This window comes from Beta vulgaris, chromosome 2 (assembly GCF_026745355.1).
Source record: "Beta vulgaris subsp. vulgaris cultivar EL10 chromosome 2, EL10.2, whole genome shotgun sequence".
Taxonomy (NCBI): domain Eukaryota; kingdom Viridiplantae; phylum Streptophyta; class Magnoliopsida; order Caryophyllales; family Amaranthaceae; genus Beta; species Beta vulgaris.
In genome coordinates this window covers 5,793,386-5,820,755 of record NC_079203.1, presented here as the reverse complement: position 1 = coordinate 5,820,755, position 27,370 = coordinate 5,793,386, and the positions used below count along the sequence as shown (strand labels likewise).

The window sequence follows — 27,370 nt, the reverse complement described above, 5'->3', positions numbered from 1 at the left end:
TTTAACGCAACACCATTTCATAATATTACTAATAGATAACTAGAGATATTAGGCTTAAATTCATGTATTGACCATTGTCGGTCAAGCTATCGCAATTACTATGGAATGATATACTAATGGTAGTAGTATGTGTTGGTTAAAATTTATTGTTTATTAAAGGTGAAAGTATTGGGTCAGACCGTCTGACCAATACTTACTGTCAGACGGGCTGAGCCCAATACTCAAATGGCCGCTACAGATTTGTTATAGTCGCATTTAAATTTGTTAACAAGCACCCCTTCTCTGTTCATCTTTCTCTCTTTAATTCTCCCTATTTCTCTCTCCTCTCTGCATCATTCATTCTCTCTCTCTAAAACTGGCGGTAGAAAAGCTGAAGCAGATCGAGTGAGAAAACAACAATGGAGGTTTTCTACATTCTTGTGTTTGGTGCACTTGCTGCTGTGGTTGCCCGCTATCTTCACCATAATGCTGAACTGTTGTCTTGCTCAACTCTCCACCTTCTCAGTCCAACAAGCCACAACAATGAACACAAAACTCGGTTCCTTAACAGCCCCACCAGCATCACTTCCAGTGTTCCCGGTCATTTTCATCATGGTACTCGCACCATTATACAACCACATCATACTCCCACTCTCAAGAAAATTGACAAACACTGAAATGGGCATCACTTATCTACAAAGAATTGGTACAGGCCTCGTTGTGTTGTTTAATAATGAAGAAGAAGGAGAAAGTGAGAGAATGTAGAGGTAAGTGTTTTGTTTTCTTTTCAGTTAATCTTTGTTTTCTTTCAGTTGGACTTTGTTTTTTTTCAGTTGGACTACCTGAAAAAAAATGAAGACTACCTGGAAAAAAATGAAGACTACCTGAAAAAAAATGAAGACTACCTGAAAAAGAATAAAGACCAACTGAAACCCAAAATAAGTCTAACTGAAGTACAAAAACCAAACGAAAAAAGAAGACTAACTGAAAACAAAATGAAGACTACCTGAAAAAAAATGAAGACTACTTGAAAAAAAATGAAGACTACCTGAAAAAAAATAAAGACCAACTGAAACCCAAGTAAGTCTAACTGAAGCACAAGTGCTTCTAACTGAAGTCGTCCGACGAGAATATTGCGTCGGACGAGTCCGACACAATACGTTCTCTTATTAAAGACTCTCATAAACTTAGTCATTATGAAAACTATACTAATCATGTTTAAAATTTATATAAATGAGCACAAGTCATATATGTACGATAAAATATTTTACTCCCTCCATCCTTTAAAACAGTGTATGTTTAATTGTTGGTTGGGTCAAACTTTAAAATTTTTGGAAAATCTTTTCATTAAAATATACAAAAAAACATACTCATGTGCGATTTTGTTAGATTCACCTCCATGTGTAGTATCATAATATCAATTTTTGTTAATTGTTACTAATAATTGAATATTTCAAAAGTCAAAGGTACATATTGGAGACCTTGTAAAAAACATTATATTATGAGACGAAAGGAGTATATATTAGTATGTGATGTTTGAATACATATTAAAAATCGGTGTGCATCATCTAGGGTAAACTATCAAATAAAATATGAAAGAAACATAATACTCCCTCTTTTTCTTTTTATTCTTTGTATTTCGACTTTTACGCTTGTCAATGACGTCTTTGATCTTAAATATTTTTCATTGTGTATTAGTAAAAATTATAATGATTAAAGTTTAATAAAGTACTCATTGAGACGAATCAAAGAAGATCACACATGACTATATCTTTTTCATCATCCGTTGAAAATAATTTAAAAGATCATCTCCAATCGTGAATACTATCAAGATTCTAAATCAGAAGAATAAATGGAGACGGAAGGAGTACAACATTGCACATTGTATTAACGAACACAAATTATTGAACTTCTTAACAAACATATCCTATCATGCTTCACACATCTCAAATTATTAGTTACAATATTTGTTTTCTGTACTCTCTGAGAAACTACTTTCACCATATCAGAATCTTTCATTATGTATTACTAAAATCCTTCTTCTAGTTTTAACTAGTTACAACATTTGAATAGTAACCACTCAAATTTATCATGTATTATCTCACCAATATATAAGAAAAATAGTCAAGTGTAATATTATTTGCTTCATCTTAATGTGTACTGTCATAGTATCAACTTTTTATAATTTTTACTTATACATATGTATAGATATTCAGGATCAAAGTAGTGCACTAAATAGTGTGTAGACATCAAATATTGCAACAAATAAAAATCAAATGAAGTTCATAAGAAGTTAATATTACAAAAATACACATTCCAATTATTTAGAAAGATTCCACATGATTACATTTTATACATATTAGTGAAAAAAATGGATTACATATCATATTTGACCACGAAAGAACAAAACGTTGCAACTAATCTAGGTTGTAGGGAGTATGATACCATGGCCTAATAAAAATGAATGATGTTAGGATTATTCCAGTAGAAGTGTGCATTAAATTTAATAATAGACCTGCCTATTAGATTTTAGCCCATGGAATTTATCACGACAATTGGTGTGCATGACTATTTAATTTGGTTGTTAATTGTATCCAATAAGAGTCTCTTCTCCCCATCTTATTTTCAGTTCAGTTCGGCTCCAATCAGTTCAGTTCAACTCCAATCAGTTCAATTCAACTCAGTTCAGTTAAGCTCCATTCCTTTATAACCATTTTGTTAAATACTATTATTATGTTGGTATAATTTATTTTACTAATTACTCTTATTATTATTATTATTATTTATTTTTATATCATTACTATTAATAAGTATTATTATTATTATTATTATTATTATTATTATTGTTGTTGTTGTTGTTGTTGCTGTTGTTGTTGCTGTTGCTGTTGCTGTTGCTGTTGCTGTTGCTGCTGCTGTTGCTGCTGTTGCTGCTGTTGCTGTTGTTGTTGTTGTTGTTGTTGTTGTTGTTGTTGTTGTTGTTGTTGTTGTTGTTGTTGTTGTTGTTGTTGTTGTTGTTGTTGTTTCTATATATTATTTGTTTATTATAGCTTTACTGTTATCTATTATTATTAGGAGGAACATGATTTAGGTCAAAGCACAAATAAATTCACGTTTTTTAGCCCATAAACCAATCAAATCGCGTCAAGACGGTTTATGATGTAATTTTCGCGGTCCAACCCAATCATTATTTTTATTACTAAATATTATTAAATCTAATTATTAAAATAGTAATATTAATTTACTTCTTAGATATTATTGTTATTATATATCATCATCAAGTATTAATATATTAATACAAATAATATAAAATATTTATTATTAATTATCATTATTATCATTAATTATTTTATTATTATTAATTTATGATTATTAATATTATTTATTTATAACTATCATTTAAAAATTATCCAAAATACTATTATTATTATTCATGATTATTAATTATCATTATAATAATTATTTAATATTCATATTATTATTGTTTAAATATTATTTATAAATTTATTACATTCAATTTAATTTAATTTAATTTAATTTAATTCAATTCAGTTCAGTTCAGCTCGAATCAGTTTAGTTCAGTTCAGTTTAGCTCTAATCAGTCCAGTTCAGTTCAGCTGTTTTATGCCGAAAAGAAAAGGCCCTAAGACACTTTGTGGTAATTGTTGGTCCACCCAAACAATTACGAATTTGTGCTACAAGCAAGTATGAAAATTTTAATTTTGCAACATAAAATTTGACCTAATTTATGCATTGTTGGACAAGCCATACACAATTCCCTTATTTGTTATGCATTTTGCATGTTTAAAAGGGAGTGTCATGTCCCTCCTCAAGTTGTGTCTTATGTACTCAGGGATGATTTGGCCATCTCTTAGATAATGCACAACACCTTTCCTTTTTTTAAAAAAAAGGGGTAACTTAAAATTTCTATATTAAGTCAAACAATTTGTCCAACATGCATGTTTTTACCTAACAAAAGGCTACAAATTTTACAGAAGATAATGATGAAGTTGAATAAAATGATTTTTTTTTCGGTTTTTTCACCAAATACCCCTGATAAATCAAGAAATTCACAGTATACCCTCAATGTTTCAACAATTCACCATATACCCCTGACATTTACTTTTTGTGCACCAAATACCCTTTTTTTAACGTCCGTTATTTCTCCGTTAGCCTTTATTTACAAGATTACCCTTACTTAGTATTAAGTGTTTTGGCGGCAGTTTGTCAGGTGCTGGACACGTAATCCTCTAGCAGTTTATGCAACCAAAAATTTAGGGCCCTTCATCTTCTTCTCTCCCTAAACATTGTTCATCACAAATCAAGGAAAAACCTAGAATTAACCCACTGAAAACGATTTTCGCGAGTGAATTTCTTCGACAACTGAACTCGAGGACACATTTGTTTTGAAGAGCAACTTAGAGGAAGCATTTTCGAAAGTTTTGCGGTGGTCAAAATTCAAAATTTTGTACAAAATTCGAACTCAGGTAAGTTAAAATTTAGTCGCAATTTGTTTAGGGTTGATTTTTGGGTTTATGCGTTTGTTTGGTATACACTACATTAAGAATTTTGATTAAATTTGAATTTTTTTTGTTGTTCGTTTCTTGTGCATGTGTTAGGATGATAGCTGTGTGGTTGTTGTTGCATTATGGTTCTAGTGACTTTGATGTTAGGGTTAGTGACACTGACTTGTGTCATTTGATTGGGTTGTTTGAGGATATAGTAACTGAATCTGAGAAGCAAAGTGTGTACTTACCCAAAGCATTTAGGTTGTTATTCAAGAGGGCCTAGAACAAATAGGAAAACAGAGCTTGCATCTGACCTTGAGTTGATAAAGTTGTGGGATATGTATTGGGGTAGTGACACCATAGAACTTTGGGTAGAGGAAACAGATAAACCTAGTGTAGTGTTTATGTCATACTTAGCTTTGAAGGAACAAGCTGAGAGGAAGGTAATAGAACAGAGGAGACTTTATGAGGAGAGGTTAAGGAAGGAGAGGGAAGAAGAGGAGGAAAGATTGAAAAAACAGGCTGAAGAGGAGGAAAGATTGAAAAAACAGGAGGAGGAAGAAAGGGAAATAGAGGAGTTAAGGAGTTTCCTAGTGGCTATGGAGGTCCCAGTTAGGGATGCTGATGCACCTGAGGTTGTGTGTGAGTATGTGAGGGTTTACTCCTCACAAGAGTATGTTGAGGTATTTCCTGGGGATTCACAACCCCCACAGTCACAAAACCAACCATCACCACCACCTACATCTCCACCTAACAACTCACCCCCAACTGCCACCCATTCAGAACCACAACAACCTCCCTCACCTCCACCTGTCAGTCCACCTAACCACCCAACACCACCTCCTTCACCTCCACCTGTCAGTCCACCTAACCACCCAACACCATCTCCTTCACCTCCAATTGCCACACCTTCACAACCCCCCTCACCTCTACCTCCACCACCTAGCCCTCCTACTCTTTCACCACCACTTTACTCACCTCCACACCACTCAACACCACCACCCTCAACTGAACAACACTCAACACCACCACCCTCAACTGAACAACACTCAACACAACGTGCACCTTCACAACCCCCCTCAACAGAACCTCCTCCAAGCAAAGAAGGACAGTCATCCAAGAAAGGTCCTTCTAGGACAAGGCCTGCTGGGTTTAGGATGTCTAAAAGCACTGCTGTTAAGTTTGGGATTCCAAGACCTAAGATGAAAGCTGATGTTAGGAATACTAGGTCTAGGGGGAAGGTAATTGAGAGCCAACCTGAGGTGAGTGAGGAGTCTAGTTAGGGTGAGAGTGATGAAGATTTTGAGCTGTTGGATGATGATGACAACAATGGGGATGACATATTTGAAACCGATTTCATAGAGGATGAAATCATAATTGATGCTGAGGATGAGATAGGTGACAAAGAGTTTGAGGATCACCTTGATGGGAGTGCAGCAACAGATAAGTTGTATGAAAATGGGAAAATTTGGAGGGAAGCATCATTTGGATCAATAAAATTGCAGCCTTGGCTTATCTTCCCTAACAAAGAGGAGTTCCTACAGGTTTTGAGGGATTTCTGTATACAGGAGGGGTTTGGATTGAACACAGAGAAGGCTGATAGGAAGAGATTCACAATAACTTGCATTATGGAGTGTTGTGAATGGAGGATACATGCATCAATTATGAGTGATGATGTATCTTGGGCAATAAAGACACTTAGGGGTGAGCATACTACTTGTGGTAGACTTGAGGAGAACCCCATGGTAACATCAAAGTGGCTTTGCAACAAGTTGGCTGATGAGGTTAGGGGGAACCCAGACATTCCAGTTGAGTCCCTACAAAGAGTCTGCATGAGTAGGTATAGGTTGAGGGTCAAAAGAAGGTTGTCGTATAAGGTTAGGAGCATGGCAAGGGTGGAACTGTATGGGGGCTTTGATGAGGCATATGGGCTGCTTCCTAGGTATGTTGAGGTCGTTAAGGAAACAAACCCAGGGAGTTATGCCCTCATCAGCTGGATAGGGGACACAGCCCAAAGTCAGCCCAAATTTAAGAGTTGCTTCATAGCCTTCAGTGCTCAGATTAAGGGCTTCATTAGGGGGTGCAGGCCCATTATTGGGATAGATGGAGCACATCTTAGTGGCAACTACAAGGGGGTTATGTTGACAGCAGTTAGCATAGATGGCAACAATGAACTTTTTGTCATTGCCTATGCTATTGTGCCAACTGAGAGCATTGACTCTTGGAGCTACTTCTTCAGCAATCTCAAACTTATATTCCAGCAAGAAGGGTGCAAGAGGACTGATTGGACCTTCATTAGTGATAGGATGAGGGTAACATCCTTAACTCTTTGTGTTTATTTCATGAAATTGTTTAACTTATTGGCTTTAACTTATTTGTTTTCTTATTTTCAGGGAGTTGACTCAGCACTTTATGATGTTCTTCCTCAGGCAACAAGGAGAATTTGTTGCCAACATCTCTACAGCAACTGCAAGAATGAAGGCTTTAGTGGGACAACCTTCCACAAACTATTTTGGACAGCAGCTGATGCTTACAACCAATATGTTTACACTAAGGCTATGGAGAAGATAGCCAAGTTTCAATCCCAAAGCTGTTGAGTATTTGGAGAAGTGTACTGAGCATTCTTTGACAGTGGTGTTTGTTGTGATCACAACACCATAAATTTTGTGGAATCTTTCAATGCCTGCACTAAGCCTTACAGGGACTTACCTGTGATCACCCTGCTTGAAGGTAATGGTTTACTCTTTCTACCATTTGGACTTCTTTTAATCACCACCACTGAATTAAAAATAGTATTTTCCTGATGGTTTTATTTCAGAAATAAGAATATGGTGCATGACGAGGACTGGGGCAAGGTTTGATAAAGCTGTGGACATAGGTCCTACTGATCTCACAGACTATGCAAAGAGGATATTAGAAACAAGGAGTGATGAGTCAAGGTTCTGCTATGCCACATCATGTGGAGGTGGTAAGTATGAGGTTAGGGATGGCGATGTCAGCTTCCCTATTACACTTACAAACTACAAGTGTGGGTGTGGGAAATGGCAAGGCTCAGGCATCCCTTGCAAACATGCTCTAAGGGTTATATTCAATCAAAGGCTTGAGCCTGATGATTTTGTATCCCCATTTTTCAAGGGGGCAGCATACAAGCTCACATATGGGGAGCATATCCACCCTATGCCTGACCCCACTCAATGGCCTGACTTCAACCTCCCTCACATTGCACCACCTGATGTCAAGAGACCACCTGGCAGACCTGTCAAGCAAAGAAGGAGAAGGCCTAATGAAGCTAAGAAAGGGAAGAGGCACAACTCAGTTAGGTGCAAAAAATGCAAGTGGGCCACAACTCCAGAACCTGTGGGACTGATAAAGGGAAGGGAAAAGGGCCAAGAGAAAGGCAGATGCAGATGGAGCTTCCACCAGTCAAGCAGCACATAAGAGAGCCAAGAAGACTTCCAAGGCAGATGGAGCTTCAACCAGTCAAGCACCACCTAAGAGAGGCAAGAAGTGATAACTTACTGTTTTGAACAGTTTTTTGGGGTTGGAAATTGACATTATAACTTTTTGTATAACACTCATTACTTATGCAAACAATTGGGATTAGAATTTTTTTGTGCATTAACTTGCAAATTGGATTACAGTGCTAGAGGCCAAGAGCCCAAACTACTTTTGTAAAGCTACATTTTTGAACTACAACTATGTGCTTCACTTGAAGATTACAAATATCAATACCACAAACATGATTAGACCTACTTTAATTGTTGCTTGCATTAATTTTTGTTGTTATTTAAGTTTCTTCCTAAGTTGCTTCACTTCTTCTCTCAAATGTGTACTTACTGCACTATATTCTTCTTCTTCATACACGCTTCCTCTATTTTGTCCAGACATAAGTCTGCTTCCCCTGCTCATATATTTTTCATTATGCTCAAATGTCCCTTTGCACCATTTGAAGTTGTTGCAATCATCACACTTACAGTATAGCCTGCTTGGATTTGTTGAGCTCTCTGAACTTCGAATGCTAAATCTTCTTCTACAACTACAGTAACAATTACGGACCTTAACATATGGATATTCATGAGAAGAGGATGAGCTTTTAGTATGTGGACTCATTGCTAACAAATGAGGATGCTAAACAGTAAAAAAAGCAACTATATTTAAAAAGATAAAACCCAACGGCTAGTTTTTTAAATCTGGAAAATTAGCCATTGTGCAAAAAAGGGTATTTGGTGCAATAAGTTTACTGTAAGGGTATATATGGTGCAATAAGTTTCAAACTCCAGTTAACGGCCGTTGACGGAAAGGGTAACTGGTGCAAAAAAATTAAATGTCAGGGGTATATGGTGAATTGTTGAAACATTGAGGGTATATTGTGAATTTCTTGATTTGTCAGGGGTATTTGGTGAAAAAACCGTTTTTTTTTTTCAATATAACTAACAAATACTTGACCAATAAATTTATGTTTGGGGCTATGCATTAAGCATTTGTAGGCGCTACTCATTTACAGACTAGTACGTAGATATTCGCCGGGTACGATTGGTGAAGCAAACACATCCAAGTAGCAACATTATAGGACTTGTAATACCTTTTGACCTCGACAATTAGATTGTAGAGACCATGTTACATAATTATCATAAAAATGGAACCAAACAATTATGTATAATGCTTATACATGCTCATTGGCTTATATGTAGAATAACACATGCAAACTCTTTTACTTCTCATTCAGACGCTATTCCTAACATAAAATATTGGTGGACAGTGATACATCTTTAATTTTCAATTCGCATGGCATTCAACATACCTCCAAATTTGATTACATGTGTTGATGTTGGAACTCATATCATATTTTTTCAAACACTCACCCTTCCATGTTTTCCTCATTTTTTTTTTGGGAAAATAAAAAACTCTACTGCTTAGCATGTTTATATCATTATAAACAACCTCCTATTTGATGATATCATGCCTATTTTTCAATTATTTTAACAATACCTTGTTAGTTAAAGTACATCAAAATCAATGCTACTAACAACTTAACCTTGCATAAAGAAAAAAGCGAGACGAAGTCTTCAACCTATTTTCAATGGATTATGCATAATTTAAATCATCATCCATAACCATCTTTTTCACGTCCATTCGTATTTTCTCATCAACTTCATATGATCCAAGTCTATTATGATCCTCAACATCAAGCCAAACCAAAAATATTATGGCTATCATATAGATATACATGATTTTTTTTACCTTGGTGATTTATTTTCACTTTTAACTATTCAATTAATACCCTAAAAAACAAAGGGAGACTGTGTTTACTTCTTTGTCCTTTATTTCCAACAACTACTTCTGTCACAATAATTATATTTTAAATGTATCATAGCTATAAAGAAATGGAAAAATTCTCATTGATAACTTTGTGGTTTGGAAATTTATATATGGTAATAACTATTATTAATTTGTATATAATGACATTAACAATGAAATTTGTACAAATTTTACTTTTTTGATATTTATTATCTTCACCAAGACACAAAATTGTACAAGAAAAATCCGAAAGTAGTACAAAAAATCACAAAATTGCACAAAACTCAATTCAAATGGTTATGTAATTATATATCTCTATATATTTTTGTATCATTCTTTGTGCAATTTTATGCTCTAACAAAATTACTTAAATTTAATTCACCTCAAAAGCGTGTCACTGACCGAAAAAGTCAACAATTTTCATCATCATATTATAGAATCAGCAATAATACTATATGGTTAATTATAAAATTAAAATTACTTATTTAATTACCCTATATAAATAGCCAAACTATAAGGTTACTAATAAAAACTCTTTAAAAAAAGAAAACCATCATAAACATAGCTAAATCTAACCAATAAGATGACAACTAAAATCCACTAAGGGCCTGTTCTCTTCGACATAAAATAGCTGAACTGAACTGATAAGAGAGTACATATAGGAGACCGGTTGAGGTTACTAACCCATTTCTTAAATATAGGAAACCATTGATTATCTAAAACCAGTCTCTTAAGTTTAACTATTTGACTAACTAAAAAAGTTGTTGTGAAATAAGAGACCGCTTTCAAGTAAAACCGGTTTCCTTGAAATATTTTATTTTTTAATTTTTTTTTTCAACATAATACACTATGATATGTGTATATTGTTGTTGTTGTAAGATACACTACTTCTAACTAGAATCGGTTTCTTTAAAATATTTTAATTTTAAAATTTAATATATTTCAACCTAATACTAGTATAGTTGTGTAGTATATTTATATATATAATTTTATTTACTTTTAGTTTTTTTATTCTTTTTGAAATAACAAATACAATAAAAAAAACCACCACTACTAGTATTATGTATCATTTTTCATATTATTTATTAATATGATTTTATTATAAAATATATTTTGGGTTCTAATTTTAAAAAATTGAACAAAATTAACCTAAAGTGGGAACTAATTCTTTAAGTTAGATTTCATATTTGTATAACCCAAATCAACCCACCCTTTATTTTTTTTTTATTTTTTTTTTGGTGTTTGCACCCGGTTCACCCTTCGGGATACATCCGAATCGAGGCCAAGTTCGGGGTGGTTAGGTTTCATTCCTCTCCCAGGGGTGTTGCGGGGATTCCAACACGAGTCCGTCCTACCAAAGCCAGTCCCCATCACCACTGGGCCAACACTTACTTGGTATCAACCCACCCTTTATAAACCAAAAACACCCCCCCTTAAACCTTTCTCTCTCCCCGTGAAAACCACAACCCCAAAACCGACACTCGAACTGTGGAACCCCACCAATTCTCCCTCCTTCGCTTGTTGTGCCTCCCTCACCGGAGCTTTGTTTTTGTCACCGGAGGCTCGCCTCTCCTCGCCGGTGTTGTACTGCGCAGCGTCGTCTCTCTCTCCTTCGTGATGCTGTTGTTGTTTCGTCGCTGCTGTTATTGATGCTTTTCGCCGGAGCTTCTTCTCTTCTGTCGTTGAGTAGCCACCTGGTGCTACTGCTGTTGTTGGTTTTTGTGGATGGTTGCGGTATCGTCGTCCCTGCTTCTCTCTCTCTTCACCCGCACTGATGTGGTGCGGTGCTCGACGCCACCTTCCCGCGTTGTTTTCGTCCACGTCTGTGCTCAGTCGGCGTCGAAGCTTCGAAACCCTTCTTAGCCGTCTGTGTTCGTTGCTCTGTTCTTCGCTGCTCTTGTGAGCAGAGGTACACCCACACCTCTTTGTTTCCCTTGTTAGTTTGTTTAAGCACAAGTTTAATTACCCTTGTTAGTTTGGTTAAGTTGGACCTAAATCATGTTTTAATGAGTTAATCTAGAACTGGATCCTTGTTTCATTTCAAGACTTACCTAGTTCATTGTACAAGAATGGATAGAGGGATACAATTCGCTACTAAGTTTTGTTCTACAGACCAAACTATACCACTTTCATGTGCTAATTTGTATTTCTTTGATTGGAGTTTGTAGATTTAGCGCATTAGGTAACACTAGCCATATGTCAGTATGTTTGACCATTAGTAGCTTAAATTGGGAACTGTTATTTTGCAATGGAGGATCTATAAATTTTGATTCAGTATCACTTCTTTTTTGATAGTATAAACATGGATTGATGAATCCTAATATGGGATTTGTTTACCAGTGAGCAAACTTTTGGCAACTACTTAAATCTATTGGTTGTGTTATTGAATACATTTTAATCCATTGTACAGGAGTTCTCTACATGGCACACTCTCCTTGGCATTCCAAACTCCTGGTGTGGTGTATGGTGATGTGGGTACGAGCCCTCTATATGTCTTCACTGACGTGTTTAGCAAGGTGCCTATAACATCATAAATCGATGTTCTGGTGGCATTGTCTGTTATACTGTATACAATAACTCTTGTACCCTTAGCGAAATATGTATTTGTAGTGCTTAAAGCTAATGACAATGGTGAAGGTACGAGATTTTCCAACTTTCTTTCTGACTTGTTTGTTTTGTCAATAGTTATTTCATGTCTACAAATAATTGGCAATTATTGGCTGCAGGAGGGACATTGGCACTATATTCACTTATAAGCAGGTATGCCAATGTCAATATGATTCCAAATCGCGAACAAGCTGACCAACAGATCTCTAGCTATAAATCTGTTTTCACTTTTCTCGCTGTTTATTGTTAAAGTGTTGATGCTGAATTACTGTTAGGATATCCTAACAATGATATTATACTGGAAAATTTAGGCGTTATTTTTTGTTCCTGAAAAAATGGCAGGATATATGCGAGTTAGTAGTTTTTAGCTACACTTTTCAGATTATCTTTTTCTTTTAGCCGTTCACCTTTATTTATTAATTTTATATTTATTAATCCCTAGCACTTTACGAATTGTTGTGGATTTTAGGAAGTAGGGGGAGGTTAGGGGAGGAGAGATCTTTGTCATTTTGTACTAGTTGTAATCAACAACGGTACTGTTAATTTTTCAAAATATAAAAGTTGCTTTTTATTATTACTATCATTTAAAATGGACCACACGTTTTCTATGCTTTAGGGCCATCTTTGTTTTTGTCTTTGCATTTGTATTGGTGGGGGATATGTTTACTTTCAGGTATGGTATTACCAAATCCACTTAACGTTTTGTTAGTCTTTAGTAATATAATTATGATTTGGTCAATGATCTTAAAGATGTAATATTTTTGGCATTTATAATGTTATATCATGGCGAGATTTTGGTTCTGTGTGGTGTTGTACTGTTGTAGATGTATGAAGGGATTGAGATGAGTAACAAGGAAAGTTTCGAGTAATTGTACTATCGAGTATTGGCTCCTGATTTGGAATTTAGAATTGTACATTTCCACTCTTGTTGTTACACTAATCACGGATGATTTTATGGCTTCGAGTGTTGGGAAAGGAAAGAGGATATATTTTGGTTTCAGTTGAGTAATGAAAGAAGGCTGGTGAGTATGTTGTTGAGGTAATGTTGACAAGTTGTTTTATAAAATTAAGCGCTGCCATAAGCTGCTTCAGTTTTTTAGGTGGATGTCTATAGAGGCTTAGCTGATAGATGAACTGTAATTGTGGTTTGGCTTAAAGGTTTACATGTGCTGAAAGCATCTTTATGCTGTGACTCTTGAAAAGGTGCTTACCACTTAATTCGCTTAGTATAGCTGATTCCAAGGACTAATGATTGTTTAGTGTTGGCTATACTCTTCTATATTATACTAATATTTTTTTTGTGTAATTCTAAATTACAGTCTTAAAATTACCATTTAATCAAACATAGATTGTTACTTCTACTCCTAAGTTTACTGATTTTGCTTTTGCAGAGGGCAGTTGGAAGCTGAGACTTGAGCTTCTTACGGATTTGAAAGCCTGTAGAAATAGGGATTGGTTATCTACTGGATATAGCTGATTAATACTTTTACATGTTGATTGCATTGTGACTCGTACATACATTTATGATCTATGGAAGCATTCAGTAGCACTAGTCGTATTTCTAAGGATCAGAAATGCAACATTTCTCCAGAGACCACCTTTGCTCCTCATACTCGTCAAGGTACGAAGTTGCGAGATATCTTGATGTCTGAAAAATCGAACTTGTCATATGCGGATTTCCATCATGCGATCACTAGAAATTCCGATGATGCCTTGCCTAAATATGTAGTTGTAGGTTGCCAACAATGGCGGGTGTCAGATAGAAGGATCTGTAAAGAGGATGAGCTATCAGGTACATGTCACACTTACCAAGTTATTTAGAGAAAGGAAAGAAATTTCAGGAGAAAGGACTGAATGTTGGTGTTCTTGACTCGAGGTGCCTTGAGAACTGGCGGTATAGTCAAAAACAGATATGATGTTACAGTATTAAGGGCCCTCAATCCATCTTATATCTACCTTTTCTTTAGGAAGAATGGTATCCAAGCATGGTCAGGTCTTGGTGGCTGTGTTTTGTGCATCACAGGTAATTTAAATAGTATTTTTGGTTGTGATTGCCATGAAGTTAGCAACAGATATCATTTCTACTTGACTTCTTTAATAAGTCAAATTGTTGTCGTTCTTTGTACCATCATTCCTTCAATCGATCACTGCTGCATAATTAGCATGATACATTTCCTATTGTTTTGCCTGCTGCAAGTAATCCCTTTGGTTCTTTCTTAACCAGATTAAGTTGTTTTAATCCAGAGAAAAATTTCTAACAAATTGTTTGAAAACCTAAAGAAATGCCGTTTCTTTTTCAGAATGCTGAATTACTTTTCAAAAAGTTTATGACGCTATGTTAACTTACCTATGTTAACATTATAATTTGTTCGAGCTGTGTGATCGCAGGAGCTGAAGCAATATTTGCTGATCTAGGTCACTTCTCTGTATGATTCATTTAGGCAGGTCTTTCTCAGTTGCATGGAGTGAAACTCTTCCGAATTTCTATTACTACTACTGCTTATCTTTGATATATGATGATTTGCAGATGGAATTCACTTGTGTTGTGTTCCCCTGCCTTGTGTTAGCTTACATGGGCCAAGCAACGTACCAGGTAATCCTTGAAATTGATGAAGTTACTACACTATCTTCTTGGATCATATGGGCTTTTTGCTGACACTTCCATTGTTTCTTGCCATGTAGAAGGACCTTTTTGGCCAGTCTTTGTGATTGTTACACTCGCTGCTGTTATTGCCAGTCAGGCCATCATATCTGCTACCTTTTCAGTCACGAAGCAAGCCATGGCCCTGTCATGTTTCTCGAGGCTGAAGATAATTCACACCTCGAAGAGATTTTGCTCTTGAGGCTGACTTGAATGATGAACTGGATATTGATAGTGTCTCAGTGAGATCAAGGGATGCAGAAGCTACTGATGATGTTGGAGATGAGCTGCGAACTTCATTGATGCATGATCAACGATTAGGAGAACCAAAAGCACTGAAATCAGGAGAACATGGAGAGTGTATTGTGGTCAGAGGATGATCCTAGCTGGCTACGCTAAATTATTTAAACAATCAAACACAAGATGATGGAGATTGAAGACGACGGTCAAGTTTGAATTGTATATATTATTTAATTATTTTAGAATTTTAGTTTTAGTAGCTAGCATTAGATTATAGAAATTTTATTTTAAGACATTATTAGAAGAAATTGATATTTTGAATAAAATTGATTTTGTATATAAATTAGATGTAGCAAATATTTTTTTGATATGATGAATAAAGCGAGCAAGAATTTATATTTAATAATATTGTTGTGGCTATTGATAAATTGTTATACAAACCTGACAAAAAATAAAATAAAAAAAAAATTGTTTTATTAGAAAAAAAAAAGCGTATATACGAAGAGCCGCAAATACAGGATAATGTATGTATTGTAATATTTTACTAATCCTAAGAAACCGGTTGTGGTCAATAAATGGTTTCAAAGGGTAAGGCAAGGAGACCGGTTTTTAATGTTAAATGGTCTCCTAACCTCTTTATATATTATATATATGAGACTGGTTTTACCTGTCAACTGGTCTCCTAAATAAACAAGAAAACCAGGCATTATAACCGGTCTCTTAGCCTAGGACACCTGTGAGATGAAGATGTGTTATAGTCCGGTTTCCTAAACCATTTTCAACCGGTTTCCTAGGCCTTTTTTGTAGTAGAACTGAACTGAATTGAATTGAACTGAACTGAATTGAACTGATCTGAACTGAACTGAACTGAATTGAACTGAACTGAAATGAATAGTATTATGTGAGAGTAAAAGTATTGTCAAGAGCTGAACTGAACTGAACTGAACTGAACTGGTCTGAACTGAACTAAACTGAACTTGTCTGAACTGAACTGATATGAACTGAACTGAATTGAACTGAACTGAATTGAACTGAATTGAAAATACTTTTATAACCATTTTGTTAAATACTTTGAGTTCAGTTCAGTTCAGTTCAGTTCAGTTCAGCTCCAATCAGTTCAGCTCCATTCTTTTATAACCATTTTGTTAAATATTACTCCCTCCGTCCCATAATATAGTGCCTATTTCATTTTTGGTGGTCAAACTTTAAAATCTTTGACCGAATATTCTCATTTGTATATATAAAAAAACATATTCATGTAGGATCTTATTAGATTCGTCTCAATGTGTAGTTTCATAATATCAACTTTTTATATTTTTTATTAATAAGGAATTGAAGATATTAAAGGTCAAAGTTACGTTTTGGAGACCGTGAAAAAAGAAACAAGCACTATATTATGGGACGGAGGGAGTATTATTATGTTGGTATAATTTATTTTACTAATTACTCTTATTATTATTATTATTATTATTATTATTATTATGATTATTATTATTATTATTATTTAAATATATATCATTACTATTAAGTATTATTATTATTATTGTTGTTGTTGTTGTTTCTATATATTATTTTGTTTATTATAACTTTACTCATTATTATTACTATTATTATTAGGAGGAACATGATTTAGGTCAAAACACAAATAAATCCAACTTTTTTTAGCCCATAAACCAATCAAATCGCGTCAAGACGGTTTATGATGTAATTTTTGCGGTCCAACCCAATCATTATTTTTATATTATTAAATCTAATTATTAAAATAGTAATCTTAATTTACTTCTTAGATATTATTGTTCTTATATATCATCATCAAGTATTAATATATTAATACAAATAATATAAAATAATTATTATTAATTATCATTATTATCATTAATTATTAATAATAATTTATGATTATTAATAATATTTATTTATAACTATCATTTAAAAATATCCAAAATACTATTATTATTATTACTTATCATTATAATTATTATTTAATATTCATATTGTTCTTGTTTAAAATATTATTTATATATTTATTACATTGAGTTTAATTCAATTCCATTCAATTCAATTCAATTCAATTCAATTCAGTTCAGTTCAGTTTAGTTCAATTCAGCTCTAATAACTTCAGTTCAGTTCAGTTCAGCTCCAATCAGTTCAGTTCAACTCCATTCTTTTATAACCATTTTGTTAAATATTATTATTATGTTGGTATAATTTATTTTACTAATTACTCTTATTATTATTATTTATTACTATTACTACTACTGTTGTTGTTGTTGTTGTTGTTTTTGTTTCTATATATTATTTTGTTTATTATAGCTTTACTCATTCTTATTACTATTATTATTAAGAGGAACATGGTTTAGGTCAAAGCACAAATAAACCCACGTTTTTTTAGCCCATAAACCAATCAAATCGCGTCAAAACGATTTATGATGTAATTTTCACAATCTAAACCCAATCATTATTTTTTATTACTAAATATTATAATATTATTAAATCTAATTATTAAAATAGTAATATTAATTTACTACTTAGATATTATTGTTATTATATATCACCATCAAGTATTACTATATTAATACAAATAATAATATAAAATAATTATTATTAATTATCATTATTATCATTAATTATTAGTATTATTATTAATTTATGATTATTAATATTATTTATTTAAAACTATCATTTAAAAATATCCAAAATACTATTATTATTATTATTCATTATTATTACTTATCATTATAATTATTATTTAATATTCATATTATTATTGTTTAAATATTTACATTCAATTTAATTTAATTTAATTCAGTTCAGTTCAGTTCAGCCCAACTTAGCTCCAATAAGTTGAGTTCAGTTCAGCTCCAATAAATTCAGTTCAGTTCAGTTTAGCTATTTTATGCCGAAGAGAACAAGCCCTAAAAGTCTAAAATAACAAAGTAACAACTAGTTTTACCGAATCATAAGGGCCTGGTCTCCCCAACTTATTTTCAGTTCAGTTCAGCTCTAATCAGTTCAGTTTAGTTCAGTTCAGCTCTAATCAGCTCCATTCTTTTATAACCATTTTGTTAAATATTATTATTATGTTGGTATAATTTATTTTACTAATTACTCTTATTATTATTATTTAAATATATATCATTACTATTAAGTATTATTATTATTATTATTATTATTATTATTATTATTATTATTATTATTATTATTATTATTATTGTTGTTGTTGTTGTTGTTGTTGTTGTTGTTGTTTCTATATATTATTTTGTTTATTATAACTTTACTCATTATTATTACTATTATTATTAGAAGGAACATGGTTTAGGTAAAAGCACAAATTAACCTATTTTTTTAGCCCATCAACCAATCAAATCGCGTCAATACGGTTTATGATGTAATTTTCGCGGTCCAACCCAATCATTATTTTTATTACTAAATATTTTTATATTATTAAATCTAATTATTAAAATAGTAACATTAATTTACTTCTTAGTTATTATTGTTATTATATATCATCATCAAGTATTAATATATTAATACAAATGATATAAAATAATAATTATCATTAATTATTATTATTATTATTATTAATTTATGATTATTAATATTATTTATTTATAACTATCATTTAAAAATATCCAAAATACTATTATTATTATTCATTATTATTCATTATTTTTACTTATCATCATAATTATTATTTAATATTCATATTATTATTGTTTAAAATATTATTTCTATATATATTATATTCAATTTAATTCAATTTAATTTAATTCAATTCAGTTCAGTTCAGTTCAGCTGTTTTATGCCGAGGCCCTAAATTGTGGAGGGGGTGTTTATCATAGATGGAACCGTGCGCCTCTATGGTATCGTTTGGTTGCACTTGGGAAGTTGATCTTCCCATGAAATTTCACTTTCCATGATATTTCACTTTCCATGATATTTCACTTCTTAGGAAGTAAGCAAAATTGTTTGGTAGGCTATGGCCTATGGGAAGATGGAATTCCCATGAGAAGTGGCACTTATCCAGGGGGAGCTTGTCTTGGCAACCAACCGTTTGAGTCTCTTAGGGGACTCAAACGAGGATAATTTGGTCATTGTAAGCCTTGGAAATTTCACGCGCGTGTTGTTTGGTACCAATGCAGTTAGATTGGTACCATTGTCCGAAAATTTTGATACCAAAGTAAGGTTGCTTGGTACCAATCCTGATAACATTGCGATACCAATACCAGGTTATAATGGTACCATTGTGTAACTTTTTGAGTGTTTGAGTCTTTTTTGGACTCAAACAGTTGGTTACCAAGCCTTTCTCTATCTAGGAAACTAGGTAAGCAACTTCCCCCATTGTGTGGGAAGTAGAACTTCCTAGGAAGTTCCACTTCCTATGCTCTAGTTAAACAAAGAACAAACATCTTCTTATATTTACGCTTCTTAGGAACTTGCAATTCCTAAGTAATTGAATGTCAACCAAATAAGTCTCAAGTGGTAATTTTACAGATTTGGGAGAAGAAAAAAGCTCCTATTTTGTTTCCTTGGCTCCTTCACAAAACCTAGGGTTTAGAACTCGTCGTCTCGCCTGAGTGCATACCGCACACGTGGCCACTTGCCCCTCTCCTCTCGCACTCCGAGTCTCCGACGGCGGTAAGCATTGCTCGAATTCTGACAGTTCGACAGTTCACAGTCGCAAACGAAGCATTACTCATTTCTCCTCTTCTGTCTTCTACTCGAATTTGCTTAGGTAATTGACTAATTTGTAAATTTCTTTGCTCGGGTAGATGGTTATTTACAAATTAAATTAATGGAATGCTTGAATGAATTGAAATTATTGATTGCCTCATTGCCATGAGATTAATTCAGACTCTCAAGTTTCAACTTTGTTGGGTGAATTTGTTATTGTTATTCAAGTTTAATTTGGATTTTGGGTGTTGTTATTGGTTATTGAAGAGAACTTTGAATTTTTAGAATGATGTTTTAGATTTTTTTTTTTTTGTAATTTAAGAAATTATTCTCGTATTTATCGGTTGTAATTCCGAACTTGAATTGATTTGATGTATTTTATTTTTAAGCAATTTAAATTGGTCTTTTTTTTTTTTTTTTTTTTTGGTTTAATGTCTCGTTAATTCCGAATCCATGTGGGTGAAATCTTGGATACGCCACTGTTTTCATGTCACTTGTTCATGTGATTGTAATCAATTAAAATACAAAACCCATCTTTAATAATCAATATTTTTGGGTACTTATTGGCTTAAACAATTTTTTTCTGCCCATAATGCAGCCTTTTTTTTTTTTTTTGAAGGAGCTAAGCAATGTTTAAGAATACTTTCCAATCAGGGTTTCTGTCCATTTTATACAGTCTTGGGTATGTTTTTGTTTCCATTAATATAGCTTTTTTTCTGTACTTTTTTATTTTTATTTTTGTTATAGGGTAATTATGATTTTTATTGCTTTGTCATACAGGAGCAAGCCTCTGCAAATATGGGATAAAGAAGGTAAAAATTCATGCTTTTGAATAGTTGAGTTGATGTCTGTGACTTAAAATTTGAAGTATATGTTCAGAATAAGGAGAACTAGCTTGTTTTATTTTATATTTGATGACTATATATATCTTGTTGTTAATGGTAATTGTTGGAAAACTACAGGACTGTGAAAAAAATAAGATGCTTTTGTTTTCAATACAATATTTACACGTTATTTGCGGCTACCAGTGAAAGAATCAAAGTTATGGTTGTGTGGGGTGTTGTGATATGTGAAAGATATGGACTTGCTTTTTACTGTTTGGGAAACAGAATTACATTTGTACGGTTTAGTCTAGTGTAAACTGTAAAGTGAAGCTAAGAGGTTGCTTCAGATTGATGTTTTAACTTCACTGAAGATGGTTATTGGGGTGTTTTACATCTTGTAAAAGTGAGTATTTTCCTCATATTTATTAGAGAGTATCTTATGGAGTGCCTGTGCCTTGCTGGAGGTGAAGGTGCGTGCATCATGTTCGGTTGTTGTCGGTCGCTGTGGTGATCTTTTCAGATGCATATTTCTATGGCATCTGGACTTTCCCCTCGCTTAGGAGAACTTCCAAAACAAAGATGCCGACAAATGAATATTGGCGAGAAAGTGATGAGAGTAGAGGGATTATGCTATTTCTCTACTTTTATTGATCTACATTTTTTCTAATGGATTAGAGGCCAAATCTAGTAAAGTAGTAATTGAGTTTGTTTTTGGTCTAATGTCATATCAACTACTTTGACCTGAACTAGTCTCTCATGTATTCACGTATGCCACACCCCAAAATATTCCCATGACCTGCTGTTGCCCCAAGCTTGGCAATCACATCCTATGGCAGAACTTAGAAGTAGGAATCTTCATATTGTTGCAAGTAATTTCTGCAGTCATTAGATGAGTAGATTATTGCCTGGATTTGTCGTCACATCCTTAGAAACATCATCACAAACCAATCTGCACACTAGAAGCAGCATCACCGAGCTTCCTTTTCTGAATTGGATTTTGTAAGTTGTATAGTCAAGATGATAATCATATTACTTCAAACATAACCTGTAGATAAAAGCTCAAGTTAAACCTACGGAGGTATCTATTTTTAGAGGAATGACCGTGGATGACTTGTTGACGCAGTTGTCATGCATTTTAACATCTAGCATCTAACTAATAAGTTCAAAAAGTAATATCGCAAGTGCATAGTGTCTGTTGTTAACACACACTTAGCAAATAGGATTTCTATAGACTAATGTTCAATTAAGTAACTATTTCAATAAAAATATTGATCAATGAAAGATAACTAATACTAAAATAAACTAAATAAAAAACGTTAGTAAATCAAATAATTAAAACCTGGTGCATTCGTTCCGTCCACCATGCTTATACCAATTCAATCAATCCAATACAATTCAACAATACTTGGATTAAAGGATAAATAATTACAATCTTTTGTTAATCCTATGGCCGTGTGTTAACAATTTTAGATCAACATATGCAGTACGGTCGCTAACATAATCAGATCTACCAATTGTAATAATACGTAATTACATGAATCAAACAATAATAATAAATCAGTAGGAATTACTAAAAACCATAATTAAAGAGGTATAAACATGGCTTTTCTCACTTAACCTTAAAAAAGACTACTGACTCATAATAATAAAGAGCATAATATTCACAATTAAAGTAAAGGAATTCATGAGATTAAACTAAATAAGAAATAATATCAAATAATCGAAGAACAACGGAAACAAAATCAACGAACTTCTATAATCTTCAAAGTCAAATGCGCATAAAAAGCTAGAAAAAAACTACGAAAAAAAACTTAAAATAAGTATCCTGAGAACCCGCCCGGTCAACTAGGCTAGACCGCCTGATGGGGCAATGATGATTTTTCTTGTAAACCGAGTAAGGTCGTGGGTTGGGCACGCAAGCATATTTCTACAGACTTCTCAGCACATCTTGCTCGATCCACCGAGTGAGCACTTTTCTTCAGCTTTCTACATAAATTCTTCCTCTAGGCCTCTTGTAGGACTTTCCGGATCTGCTATGGGTCATGGATGAATGTTGGACTTCTCTTTCGTGGCTAGATTAAAACATGAAATGCATAACACAAAGGAACGGAGTCCAACCATATCAAATTACACAAATACGAGTTCAAAACATTACTCAATGCCAAGGGAATTAGGCTAAAAACACTATAAAATAGACGAATCACTAACCTAGCAAAAATCCTAAATGGCAAAAAACCAGTATGCTAATTGATAGTATGACAACTTGCTATTATCTTTCAAAGACATTTGTCTTGTTATAAGTTGCCATTATTTTTTCCCATATTATTCTACTCTAATAAGGGGAAAAAGGAGAAAAGTTAACTTTGTGTATTTGCACTTGTTTTGTTGTATTGCACTGTGTGCTTTGGGCTGCCCTTCCAGTAAACTCGTGGACATTTATGCCTGTTCTTTATAATATAAATGCAGTGCTAAAAACGCTGAAATTGGGGTTTCATCGTGGCAGTTGCAATAAAACTGATATGTAAACGAAAATGTAAAATGATGAAGAATGCTGAGCATGAGTATAAACTTAATTGATTGTTTTCCCCGTGTGCATCAGGTGTGAATAGACACTTGTGAGGGTTGGAATTTGCTTAAATATATGTTTAAATGTGAAGATAAATTCATGATTTTTTTTTTCTTTGTTTACTTTGTATTCTTTCTCCTCTTTGGGGGGTTTTGACTATCTCATCTTTGGTAAAGCCTCTTAAAAATATGCTTTTTCTTTGCATCGTATGATATCTTGGCTTGGATACAATGTAATGCGTTGGTAGTCTTGGCATTTGTTTTCCATGTGCTTGTCTTTCGTTGTGCCTCATATTAATATTTGTTTGTACTTTGTAGTTTCTCCATGATTAATTCTTTTCCTTAAAAAAAAGCCTATCTTAAGGTGGAAGGACTAGAGGGATAAGATCTTCAAAGTTAGTAATTGAGGTGTAGAAGGAGAGAGATAGAACTAGCACTATGAATTTCAACTTTACGGGTAAGATCCTTTTGCATGCGTAATATGTTTGGCTAGGCATAACATGAGTTTTTTGCCAACACATTCAGGAGTGGAGCATATGCAACACAAAATATTTTCTTTTAGCAAAGCACACGAATAGACATATATGTGTTGACTGTAAGTTTATCTCGCGGGAAAGTCTAGCTACTCAACATAAACTTCTAGTGCTACATGTTTGTATCAAGGCAAGTCTAAGATGAAACGAAAGTCTAGGTGAGCCAAGAATAAGATGGTGAAGTCTAAAAGAAGGTAATGTTAAGGTTTCTACTAACAAAGTGGTTAAAGAAGCCTATTGGACCTTAGAGAAGGACCCCGCCTCAACTTGGGTAAAGATAAAGAACTGTTTTTCCAAGAGTAACCAAAGAGGTCCTAGGACGATCGAAGGGAAAAATACCCATGTATAGGGACACAACATGGTGGAATGAGGATGTAAAAGTAGCCGTCAAGAAGAAAGAGAATGCTACTTGGCCCTAGGAAATTGTAGAAATGAAGACAATTTGCAAATTATAAGGACACTAAGATGAAGGCAAAAGAAGCTATTCCACAAGTAAAGTCAAAGGTATACTAGGAGGCATACAAAAAAATTAGATTAGAGGAGAGTGAAAGAGAAGTCTATAAGATAGCTAAAAGAAGAGACGTATTGAACAAGGCCCTGTGGTGAAATGTGAAGTATAAAAATCAAAGGAATCCAGAATAGTGACTTTAGGACAGAACTTAGAAGTGAAATGAAGAAATTTAGTTTGCAGGATTTTGTGGCACTTGATAGAAGAGAATGGAGGCACACTGCACATAATCCATGTAAACAACCACTGGAGATAAGATCTTGATGCAGATGATTTCATTTTGAGGGGATTAAGCCTCTGATATTGTTGTTGTTTTGCAGCTACATGATGCTTGATATATCAACGAATAAATTTTGGATTGCATTTTATGTTTGGGCTGTCAAATGGTTTTCTGCTTGCCGTATCTAGTATTGTCTTGTTCTTGAATTTTTTACTCTTTTCCATATAGAAGTGACCTTTTTTTTAAGTATTCAAGTCTGAACAGATTTATCAGATAGAGATAGTGATGCTTAATTATGACACCATTCCACCAGAATAAAGTTTGTGACAGATTTGGAATGTGACTATTTGCAGTTTCCAATGGCCATATCAAGCGTCCAATGGATGATGATATCCAGTCCAATGTCCTTGAGATTGTGGGATCAAACGTACAATCAACCTATATTACATGTCCTGCAGATCCAGCTGCAACACTTGGTATAAAACTGCCATTCTTGGTCATCATTGTGAAGAATCTAAAGAAATACTTCACCTTTGAGATTCAGATCCTGGATGATAAGAACGTGAGGCGTCGGTTTCGTGCTTCAAATTATCAAGTCTGTAAGTCTAACAAATTATTTTTGTTGTCTTCTACTTTTTAATTTTGTTCTAATAAGGCTTTTCGTCGTAATTGTTCCTCTTGCTGAAAACCAATATTTCTCGCTGTGTTTTGCTTAACAAGTGATGTAGTTTGAAAATTTCAGTTTGATAGTGCAGAAGATCAACCATTTCCCCTGTTGTGAGGTTATCAGGACATGGCTTCATTATGATACTTTTTTTTCTTTCTATAGGGGGGTTTCATTATATTACAAATAGGATGCCAGTATAAATTTGTGATAAGCATGCAATTCCAGACTGAATGATTTTCACCCATTCATATTTAAGATTGTGATGATATTGAAATCAAGTTCTGTACTTTACCGTATCAAGGCCAAAGGTTCTCTAGAAGCAGGCATTCTGTAAACAAGATAATTCTTTCGGATAAGACCGTTGTGTTCCTTTTTTTAATTCCTTTTATATGTTGTGCTGGTGTATCCCCTTTGTTATTATTGAAGCAAGGCTACTAAAGGCTGACCCTCAGTTACTGCACCCTCTTTGTGGGAGCCTTTTCCGAGGCATTGGGAAAATGCTGATGAGCAGGGTGTGAACATCCCTTCTTTTTTATGATAACATCATCTCAAGAGAAGCTCCCATTGAAGCTCTCTACAGCACCTATCTGCTGGCAGCATTAGAGAATTTATCTATTCAATACTGAAACTATATATTTTAGCTACCCGAAGATAGTGCAGCTACCTCTTGCTTGTCATAAACTGTTGTTACCTCTGATCATATTGAAGGCTTTTGCAACATATTGATTGTATATTCTTTTTTGACTGACATCTCATTACCTGTCTAGTCCCAAAGAGCTAACTATTGACTACGTATTTCTCATGCAGGCTGTGACTCGAGTGAAGCCATACATATGCACCATGCCTCTAAAGTTGGATGAAGGATGGAATCAAATTCAGTTAAATCTTGCTGATTTTACCAAACGAGCATATGGAACCAACTATGTAGAAACATTACGAGTTCAAGTCCATGCTAACTGTCGTCTGAGACGGATCTATTTCTCGGACCGACTTTATTCAGAGGAAGAACTGCCTCCAGAGTTTAAGTTGTATCTCCCGATGCAGGTAAATTGATTTAACAATCCGGCCTTAGCTGCCTACCCTTATAAACCCAGGTCATGAACTAAATATTTGTATAAATTTGCAGAAACAATAACTCATGGGTGACGGCGAGCTGAAGTGCAGTAGTTGATACTGGATCTGCATGTTGATAGGATCACAAAACTATTCTGTTATGTTTGGGAATCCATTATCTTAGTGATGCTGTTTGTTTAATGCCCCATGCAGAAGTTCCCCATGTTTAATGTATATCCAGTTGCGTATTTTACAATATACTTTTCTCATAATTAGAATTTGCGGTTACCAAGTTTGATTGATACTGTGATTTTTACTATGAAGAGTTAAGATGCTCTTGGTTTCATTTTGTTTATTATCTATCTTCATATTATTACATGTAAACAATATATCTCTATGGATATATGTCGTAAATCACGTGAAAAATCCTCATGAGTTGTCCTATATTTAAGAAAATGAGAAAAACAATCACTTATTAAGTTATTCTTATAGTCCTCTTATTGCCAATTGATTTTAGGATAAAATTTCATCCGTATATAGGCAAATTATGGGGGACCTGGTGCCTAAAGTAATTCTATTTGAGTGTAAGACTAATGCTATTTTCTGAAGATAGCACAACTGATAATACTTCACTCGTGTTTTGTAGTATGACTACCTAATTTAGTATTCATTCATTCATTCATAATTCAGCTTTTGAAAAATAGAATAAAGAAACAGCAGTAGCTCGTAATCAGTGTTGGCGCATTTCCCGCCCCTCTAGGAAGGCGTTGGTTGCTGATCAACAAAGCAACTGCAGACTGCAGTCTTGTTTATTCTTCCGAGGTATTGGTACAGATGTCACGTATTCTGAAGCCACCTTACTGCAACTCTGTGTCCTACCTTAAGATGTCCGTATTTGATGTGCAACGTGTGTTCATGACGCATAGCATGATCTCTAGTTGGAACGGTTGTCGTCGTAGCATAAAATTTAATGGGATCGGATTTACGATAACTTATTATACATCGAAAATTATATATTAATTGAGGAAATGGCGAGACGGGTTGGGCTTAAAATTT

The 27,370-nt window shown here is 33.9% G+C and overlaps 1 protein-coding gene across 2 annotated transcripts; it reads left to right on the top strand.

Annotated features, from left to right (window-relative positions):
- Nucleotides 1-19,736: 19,736 nt before the first annotated feature.
- Nucleotides 19,737-26,669, top strand: LOC104887570 (uncharacterized). 2 transcript variants are annotated; one of them, XM_010672228.4, is made up of 6 exons: nucleotides 19,737-20,005; nucleotides 20,564-20,626; nucleotides 20,725-20,756; nucleotides 24,948-25,189; nucleotides 26,069-26,305; nucleotides 26,388-26,669. In XM_010672228.4, the coding sequence occupies exons 2-6, from the start codon at nucleotides 20,574-20,576 to the stop codon at nucleotides 26,394-26,396; spliced, it is 573 nt and encodes a 190-aa protein (XP_010670530.1). In that variant the 5' UTR covers nucleotides 19,737-20,005; nucleotides 20,564-20,573; the 3' UTR covers nucleotides 26,397-26,669. The 2 variants fall into 2 exon arrangements, with proteins under 2 accessions (XP_010670530.1, XP_057248436.1); XM_057392453.1 differs by lacking the exon at nucleotides 20,564-20,626.
- The last annotated feature ends 701 nt before the right edge of the window (nucleotides 26,670-27,370 follow it).

Excerpts from the sequence above, each read along its gene's own strand:
- LOC104887570 (XM_010672228.4), top strand. The coding sequence starts at position 20,574 with ATGTTTAAGAATACTTTCCAATCAGGGTTTCTGTCCATTTTATACAGT. Across the intron at positions 20,627-20,724 it reads TCCATTTTATACAGTCTTGG|GAGCAAGCCTCTGCAAATAT; the intron begins GTATGTTTTTGT and ends TTTGTCATACAG. Across the intron at positions 25,190-26,068 it reads TTCGTGCTTCAAATTATCAA|GCTGTGACTCGAGTGAAGCC; the intron begins GTCTGTAAGTCT and ends TTTCTCATGCAG.